General features: G+C 43.1%; 1 protein-coding gene across 1 annotated transcript; it reads right to left on the bottom strand.

The window, feature by feature from the left end:
• Positions 1–2,231: 2,231 nt before the first annotated feature.
• Positions 2,232–9,079, bottom strand: AQP11 (aquaporin 11; the record flags this gene model as incomplete). Its single annotated transcript, XM_081327699.1, has 3 exons — positions 2,232–2,293; positions 3,484–3,600; positions 8,485–9,079. 3 exons carry the CDS (start codon positions 9,077–9,079, stop codon positions 2,232–2,234), a joined length of 774 nt encoding a protein of 257 aa, XP_081183825.1.
• Positions 9,080–9,770: the final 691 nt, after the last annotated feature.

The following is a 9,770-nucleotide window of genomic DNA, read 5'->3' as shown; positions in this document are numbered from 1 at the left end:
TTCCCCATTGACTTTGTCTATCAGAAGGTTGCAAAAGGGTCTGACATGACCACAGCAACAGTCGTAAGTACAAGTCAGTTGCTAAGCACCTGGATTTTGATGACGTGACCATGGGGCTGCTGCAAAGGTCGTTAAGCGTGGAAAATGGTCATAAGTCCCTTATTTTTAGCGCCGTCGTAATTTTGAACGGCCACTTAAGTGAGCGTTTGTAAGTCAAGGACTAACTTTACTGCCATCTGATTAGGTGAAATCCAGCAAGTCTCCCTGATATCATTATGAAATTATGGGTATGAGTGAATGTTGGGGGTTTAAAGTCTTGGGGGGGGGGGCAAAAAAACATTTGAGAGCAGTAAAAGTAAACTTGTTTATTAAGACAATATCCATTTTTTTTTTACTCTTTAAGTCAACATTAACCACCTACGTACGTTGTAGATATTTTGTTCAGGTTCGGCTCATTTTTTCCAGGTGGGGCATGCCATCTTCAAGTGTCCACAGGGTAAGGGAAATTGAAGATAATGTTTCTAATCCAATTCTGTGCAAAGATGAGAACTCCAATATCCCCCATTCTCTGCCTGCTTTACCACAGAAATATTTTGAAGCCTCGCTTCTGTAATACAGTACTGCAGTATAAGCAGTTATAACAAGTCAAATGTATATATGATATGGACTCTTGCAGCAGGGATTTTGCCGTTATTTCGAAAGAGACGACCAATCACATTAACAGAAATCCTTTAGCTGGGATTCAAGGACAGCCGATGGCCACTTGTCGTCACTTCAATATTCTTTGAATATAAACCATGCCAAAAGCAAACCCTTCACCAAAACTTCCATCCACCCAAAATTTTAAGACTTTTTTTTTAAATACTGTGTAGTTCCAGGCAACATCGTGTCAACTGTAATTCACATTAGGCGTTTTTAAAGTCCAAAAGACAAAAAAAAACATCTTTAAAATAATTCTTCCACTTGAACCGGGTCAGAAATTTCATGTTTTCCTGAAACTAACCCTTTGATTCTTTCTAAATGTTAGCACCGTTGTTAAATGGGGGAGGAGTGGGGGGTGGGAATCAAACAGAATTAACTAACTAACCGAACAAAACGGAAACTTTCATATAAAAAAAGCAGAAATTCTGGAAGGAACACATTGGCTCCAGAAGAGATGCTAACGCAATTATGGCACAGTCTTGTGTGTTTTGTTTCATAAGCTACTGTGTTTCCACACTGTGCAAATGCTCCGTGAAATTATTTTATTGACACGCAAAAACCCTGAAGCACTTGGGAAGCCATCTGATGGTCACATCTGGATATGATTCTCGATTTCCGTTATCGTTTGCAACTTTTCACAATAAAGAGATCCTCAAAAAAAAAAAAGTAATTGTTCAGCCCTCAGTTGATGATAATAGCTGCTGGGTTTTGCGTTTTTTTATATGCGTAAGATGCATGCATAAAACTGCTTTAAAAACAATCATTTATGCAAAGGTGGTTCATACTTTTTTAAAAAAAAATTAGTATCAAATACTTGGAGAAATGTTTCCTTTGAGAGCTAGTAGAAACAATATTCTGTTAACTGCTTAAGAAATTTAAATAACTTGCATAACCCACAAAAGAATCTCGGAATTGCAGATTTAAGACTTATTTAGCATGTAGCTTACTAAATCATTTTCAAGGCCGGTGTTTCTCAAACCTAGCAACTTTATGATAGATGGACTTCAACTCCCAGAATTCACCAGCCAGGGTTGGCTGGGGAATTCTGGGATTTTGAAGTCCACATATCCAAACTGGTTGAGGTTGAAAAAGAGTGTTGTAAGCATCAAGCAAAATGTTCTGAATTGTCTTTAATTATGACCATTTGCTCAAATGTTTTAGCTTCTATCCTATTCCCAAGGCACGTTGTTAATGAAAAAAATATATATATATTTCTATGACACTTGTTTTTGTACATTTTTTTAATGGATTGTTTTCTCTTAAAAGATCGACTGGTATCTCCTGAAAAGGGTGGATTGTGCGTAAAACCAAAGTAACTTCCCTTTAACAGGCCCGGGTGTTCAGGGTTCAAATTTTTGAAAGCTTTGAAAACAGATCCGGGTACCTCAGCGTGGAAAGGTTTTTAAAGCACGGGCACCTACCAGACCTTAAAACCCCCTGCCCCAAATCAACCTCTAAAAGATGTTAGAAAGGGAGAGAAAACTGCATCAGTTTGGTAATAAGATGTTTAAACCTCTGTCTTCTCCGACTTAAATATCTCTGTACAGCCCAGGGAGAACTTCATCCCATATAACAGATACGAGCAAAGCTCCTGAAATAAAAAAAAATAAAAGATTTTTCAGCTATTTGAAAAAGGGAAGAAAAAAATCAGTTTAAAACTCAGTTATACTATTATTCTGAAAGACCTGCCTCTATAAATTGCGAGTGTGCCATAATTGGAGGTTTTTAAAAAGAGATTGGAAAACGATTTGTCTGGAATGGTATAGGGTCTTCTGCTTGAGCAAGGGGTTGGACTAGAAGACCTCCAAAGTCCCTTCCAAGTTTGTTATTCTTAAAAGTGGCTACAGTTGGTTAATCCTGGCTGTTCTGTTCTGTTCTTTCCACTCCACCCCATTCCATTCCATTCCATTCCATATTTTCTATTCTATTCTATTCTATTCTATTCTATTCTATTCTATTCTATTCTATTCTATTCTATTCTATTCTATTCTATTCTATTCTATTATTCTATTCTATTCTATTCTATTCTATTCCATTCCATTCCATATTTTCTATTCTATTCTATTCTATTCTATTCTATTCTATTCTATTCTATTCTATTCTATTCTATTCTATTCTATTCTATTCTATTCTATTATTCTATTCTATTCTATTCTTTCCTTATTCTATTCTATTCTATTCCTTATTCTGTTCTATTCTATTCTATTCTATTCTATTCTATTCTATTCTATTCTATTCTATTCTATTCTATTCTATTCTATTCTATTCTATTCTTTCCTTATTCTATTCTATTCTATTCCTTATTCTATTCTATTCTATTCTATTCTATTCTATTCTATTCTATTCTATTCTATTCTATTCTATTCTATTCTATTCTTTCCTTATTCTATTCTATTCTATTCTATTCTATTCTATTCTATTCTATTCTATTCTATTCTATTCTATTCTATTCTATTCTATTCTATTCTATATGGTTTTATAGTTTGCCTTGCCTCCAGAAATCGTGGGCACTTCACCCCTGGAGGTTTTTAAGAAGAGACTGGACAGTCACTTGTCTGAAATGGTATAGGTTCCCCTCCAAGGTCCCTTCCAGCTCCATTCTATTCTGATGCAGAAATGGGGGTGGGGGGGTTCCTATTTTATCCAGCATCAGACACAAAAGACGTATTCTAAGATTCCGTTCTGAAAGCGGTTCCTCTCTTGTTTTACACCCTTTGCTTCCTGCAATTTAGGGATCCTGGTACCTTTGTCCAAAAGAAAGGAACATATATGACTGCCCACCTGTGCAAGGTGCAATGCAATACACCACCAGGTAATTCCAAAACTGGTCTATGAAGCAGCTTCCGTGCAAAGAAAAAGCCAGAGCCGGGTTAAATATTGCACCAGTGAGGTTTCCTCCTATCAAAGACAAGAAGAAGATCCCAAAATAAATAAACCTCAAATCGAACAGACTCCAAAGTTCAGGGTTGACTGAGATCAACTCTTATAGGCCACAAATATTTGCCTTTTGGGAGTTCCCAAACTCTTCAGAGGATGGTTAATGATCAATGAAGGCCACGTGGTGGACGCTGTATGTTCTTCAGATCTTTTCAGTCGTCCTTAGGATAGTCTGGTGAGGGAAGGAGCGTTTTTCCCCCCAAAACAAACAATAGTGCATTGTTTCAGCCCCCCCCCCTCCCCATGTACTGTAATTTAGACCGGATTTGGGATTTTTTTAAAAATTCCATTTATATCCCGCCCTTCTCCGAAGACTCAGGGCGGCTTACAAGCTTAGCAGTAGCCTTCATTCTATGTATATGCCTGCTTATTAGGGCTTTCGCCCCCCCCCCAAGCAGCATTATTACAAAGTCAGCTTAATTGCCCCCAACAATCTGGGTCCTTTTATCCACCTATCCTTCCCAAGGACCTGGGATAGGCAGATGTTGTTGATTAATGGTGTTAAACCAAGTATGGGTGCATAATGCATACCACCCAGTGTGGCTCAATGGTAGTAACCGTGAGAGGGATCTCGGAGTCCTAGTGGACAATCCTTTAAATAGGAGCCAGCCGTGTGCTGCAGCTGCCAAAGAGGCCAACACAGTGCTAGGCTGCATTAACAGAGGGATAGACTCAAGATCATGTGAAGTGTTAATACCACTTTACAAGGCCTTGGCAAAGCCACACTTGGAATACTGCATTCAGTTTTGGTCACCCCAATGTAAAAAAGATGTTGAGACTATAGTAAGGAGAGCAACAAAGAGGATCAGGGGGCTGGAGGCTAAAACATATAGGGAACGGTTGCTGGAATTGGGTATGTCTAGTTTAACGAAGAGAAGGATAAAGGGTGACATGATAGCAGTGTTCCAATATCTCAGGGTCTGCCCCAAAGAAGAGGGCATCAAACTGTTCTCTAAAGCAGGGCTTTTCAACCAGTGGTACGGGTACCACCTGTGGTACGTTGGCACCTGGCAGGTGGGACGCAACCATCCTAGAAAAGTGGTAGTGGGGGAGGGGAATGAGCTGAACCGGTGGCAGCACTGCAGAAGCCTGAGCGAGAGACGGCTGGAGCTGCAGGGCTGTCAGGGCTCAGCGGAAGCGCCAGGATCAGCACCAGGCTCCAGCTGGAGCTCAGCGCTGATCCTGGCACCTCTGCTGAGCCCAGAAGAAGCGCTGATCAGCTGGAATGTTGCAGCATCTCCAGGGTCTTATGATTTACATTCAGATGCCGGGCGGGCAGGCATGTGTCTTGCTCAGCTGTGGCTTGGGGGGCACTTTTTTCAGTGCCATTGTAACTTCGAACAGTCACTAAGCAAACTGTTGTAAGTCGAGGACTACCTGTACTTCATCACTTTTTTCCTTTTTTTTTCGTCATCAAGTTTTTGACACCTTGCTAGGCAACTGGTGGTAAATGGTGGTACTCGGATGTTGCCATATCCTACAAGTGGAACAATGGGTGAAAAAATTGAAAAGCCCTGTTCCACAGTGCCTGAAGGCAGGACAAGAAGCAACAGATGGAAACTAGTCAAGGAGAGAAGCAACCTGGAACTAAGGAGAAACTTCCTGACCGGGAGAACAATTAACCAGTGGAACAACCTGCCTCCAGAAATTATGGGTGCTGTAACACTGGAGGTTTTCAAGAAGAGACTGGACAGCCATTTGCCTGAAATGGTATAGGGCTTCCTGCCTGAGCAGGGGGTTGGACTAGATGACCTCCAAGGTCCCTTCCAACTACTTCTTCTTCTTCTTCTTCTTCTTCTTCTTCTTCTTCTTCTTCTTCTTATTATTATTATTATTATTATTATTATTATTATTATTAATTATTATTATTATTATTCAGGACAAGAAGCAACGGATGGAAACTCGTCAAGGAGAGAAACAACCTGGAACTGAGGAGAAACTTCCTGACAGTGAAAACAATTAGCCAGTGGAACAACCTGCCTCCAGAAGTTGTGAATGCTCCAACACTGGAAGTTTTTAAGAAGAGACTGGGCAGCCACTTGTCTGAAATGGTATAGGGTTTCCTGCCTGAGCAGGGGGTTGGACTAGATGACCTCCAAGGTCCCTTCCAACTCTGTTATTCTATTCTATTCTATTCTAAAAATTACAGGTGGTCCTTGACTTATGGTCACAACTGAACCCAAAACTTTTGTTTCTAAGCAAGACGACTGTTCAGTGAGCTCTGCCCCATTTTTACGACCTTTTTTTACCAGTGTAGTGAAGAGAAATCCACTGGAGCTAACTGGATCATTCAGTCATTAAACGAATCTGGCTTCCCCCATTGGCTTTGCTTATCAGGAAGCCAGCTAGGGTGGTTACAAAAGGGGATCGCAAGACTCCGGGTATAGTGCAACCTTCCTAAGTACATGCCAGTTGGCGAGAGTCCGAATTTTGATCCTGTGACCCTGGGGATGCGGCAATGGTCATAAGTCAGTTTTTTCAAACCCGTCGTACCTTTGAACCACTTTGAACTAAATGAATGCTTGGTGATCCAGCAAAGGAAAGTCAAGACCAAGTTCGAAGATCAAGCAAAGTCATCCCCACAGTCACGTGATCAGAATTCAGACGATGGGCAACTGATTCATAATAATAATAATAATAAAGTTGGAAGGCACCTTGGAGGTCATCTAGTCCAACCCCCTGCTCAGGCAGGAAACCCTATACCATTTCAGACAAATGGCTGGCCAGTCTCTTCTTAAAAACTTCCAGTGTTGGAGCATTCACCGCTTCTGGAGGCAAGTTGTTCCGCGGGTTAATTGTTCTAACTGTCGGGAAGTTTCTCCTTAGTTCCAGGTTGCTTCTCTCCTTGACGAGTTTCCATCCGTTGCTTCTTGTCCTGCCTTCAGGCGCTTTGATCGCCCCCGACCTTCGTTCGTTGCGCCGGGACCTAAAAACCTGGTTATTTGAGCTGGCCGGCCTGAACTGAGGGGTTTTTAAGGTTTTTAATTTAATTTTAAAGTGTTGGGGCTATTAATTTAATTGTATTTTAATCTGTATATTGTATTTTTTAATTTGCCCTGTAAACCGCCCTGAGTCCTTCGGGAAAAAGACGGTATATAAATTGAATAAAATAAATAAAATAAATAAATATTTATGACGGTTGCAGTGTCCCCTTTTGCGACTCTTTAAGACAAGCAAAGTCAATGGGGAAGCCGGATCCACTTAACAACCCAGTTACTAACTGAACAGCTGCAGTGATTCACTTAACAGCTGTGGCAAGGAAGGTCGTAAAATGGGAGGGGGGGGGAAAACTCACTGAACAAATGTTTCACTTAGAAAAATAAATGTTGGGCTCGATTGTGGCCGTAACTTGAGGACTACCTGTATTCCAAAGGCTTCTGAGTCAGCTCAGATTGGTACAGTTATGCTACAGTTGAGCAGTAAATACACAAATACACAACCAGCGGCACTCCCAAGTGTGATTCAGCAGAAGTGGCTGGCAGAGAAACTGTTTCCTCCTTATGGAAGAGGCAATATGCTTGGCAAAGGCAGAGTTGGAAGAATACGATGCCTCGGCTTACGAGAAGGTCTCAATTGAGGCTGCATTTATACATAGATATTTGGGTCTTAGATCTTTAATAAGGCCTCCATCAGCTCTCCAGCTCCTCCGAATTGAATCTATTCCTAGCACGTTGTGGGATCTATTCTTATGGCTATTGCGCTCATCTATGGATTTTTGTTTGTGTAACAAGAGCCAGTTTGATGTAACGGTAAAGATGCTAGCCTAGAAACCAGGAGACGGTGAGTTCTAGTCCCGTATTAGGCATGAAAACTAACTGGGTGACTTTGGGCCAATCACCAGGAGACGGTGAGTTCTAGTCCCGCCTTAGGCATGAAAGCCAGCTGGGTGACTTTGGGCCAATCATCAGGAGACAGTGAGTTACAGTCCCACCTTAGGCATAAAAACTAACTGGGTGACTTCGGGCCAATCACCAGGAGATGGTGAGTTCTAGTCCCACCTTAGGCATGAAAACTAACTGGGTGACTTCGGGCCAATCACCAGGAGACGGTGAGCTCTAGTCCCACCTTAGGCATGAAAACTAACTGGGTGACTTCAGGCCAGTCACCAGGAGATGGTGAGTTCTAGTCCCACCTTAGGCATGAAAACTAACTGGGTGACTTCGGGCCAATCACCAGGAGACGGTGAGTTCTAGTCCCGTCTTAGGCATGAAAACTAACTGGGTGACTTCAGGCCAGTCACCAGGAGACAGTGAGTTCTAGTCCCACCTTAGGCATGAAAACTAACTGGGTGACTTCGGGCCAATCACCAGGAGACGGTGAGTTCTAGTCCCGTCTTAGGCATGAAAACTAACTGGGTGACTTCAGGCCAGTCACCAGGAGACAGTGAGTTCTAGTCCCACCTTAGGCATAAAAACTAACTGGGTGACTTCAGGCCAATCACCAGGAGACGGTGAGTTCTAGTCCCGTCTTAGGCATGAAAACTAACTGGGTGACTTCGGGCCAAGGACTTTACAGCCCTCTCCGAGCGATATATACAGTCACCATATTTGCCCCCAACAATGTGGCTCCTCATTTTACTTTCCATCGGAAGGACAGAAGGCTGAGTCAACCTTGAGCCGGTTGGGATTGAACTGCTGGCAGTGAACAGAGTCAACCTGCCGTACCGCATTCTAACCACCGCCACGCCAGCTCCCTTGGAGCAACATTCGCTTAACAACTGCCTTATTTAGCAACGGAAATGCTGGTCTCAAACGTGGCGGCAAGTCGTTGGGACCACCTGTATCCCAGACAAGGACCCACTCCAAGTTTTAAGTCAGAGGAAGCGACGAGGAGGAACCGACCCACCTGTGTAGACAAAAGAGGTGATCAGCAGAGCAACCAGATGGACCTTCATGGTGGGATTCATGGCCTCAAACTGGAGCAGGGTCAGATGCAAGAGGAAGGAGAAGAGGAACTCAAGGCCGAAAGCATTGGTGATCGTGGTTTGAATCGGGTTGCTGCAAATGTCGGGCAGGGCTCTCAAGTGGCTGGAGGTGAACCCCAACATCCAGATTAATTTCATGCACAGGTGGGCCAAGACGGCCGCCGCAAACTGAGCCGAAGTTTGCAGGCACCAACTTTGGATTCGCAACTGCCCTTTGTAAAGCTGTTGGAGGCTGCCGGCCGGGTTGCCCACGCTGCCCGTCAAAGTCCAGCCGTGTAGGACGGTGAAAATGTAGGTGAGCCACAGGGCGATCTGCGGACGGGGCAGCAAGCCGCCCAGCAGGCAGAGTTCGTGGGTGCAAGCGCAGATCTGGAAGGTGGCGGTCAATTCCTGGGCGACCGTAAACCAGTTGGTAGTCTGGCGTAGCACCCGGTGGGATAGCCGTCTGCAGCCGCCCACCAGCAGGATGATGCCCGCCATCACCAGCAAGGAGATCAAGGCTTCGTCGGTATTCATGGCTGCAAAAAAAAGAGAAAACAAGAAGTCCTCGTCTTACGACGACGTTCGCAGGGTCAACAGCACTGAAAAAAAGGGACTTAGGACCGGGTTTTTTTTCCAACTTACGACCATCGGAGCCTCCTCGTGGTCACATGACCCAAATTCAAGCCAGCCGATTTAGTAAAAAATAAATAAATGGGTGTAATGTTATTATTTTTTAATGGGCCAAAAAGAGTTGGAAGTCAATTTTTTTTTTATTTAAATCCCATTTATATCCCGCCCTTCTCCGAAGACTCAGGGTGGCTTACAATCTAAGAAGCACAAATCAATGTGCTTAGCAATAGCCTTCATTCTATGTACTGTATATGCCTGCTTATTAGGGCTTTCAGGGGGCCCCCAAGCGGCATTTTTACAAAGTCAGTTTATTGCCCCCAACAATCTGGGTCCTCATTTTACCTACCTGGGAAGGATGGAAGGCTGAGTCAACCTTGAGCCTGGTGGGACTCGAACCTGCACTAATTGCAGGCAGCTGGTGTTACTTAAGGAGGCATTAGCCCACTGCTCCACCAAGGCTCTTTTAAGTTATTTTATTTTATTTTTTATTTTATTTTAATCCCATTTATATCCCGTCCTTCTCCGAAGACTCAGGGCGGCTTACAATCTAGGAAGCATAAATCAATGTGCTTAGCAGTAGCCTTCATTCTATGTA

Source organism: Vipera berus (genome assembly GCF_964194415.1).
Source record: "Vipera berus genome assembly, chromosome: 4".
In the NCBI taxonomy this organism is placed as follows: Eukaryota; Metazoa; Chordata; class Lepidosauria; order Squamata; family Viperidae; genus Vipera; species Vipera berus.
Note: the sequence above shows the minus strand (reverse complement) of the source record. Positions and strands in the feature narration are given on the sequence as shown.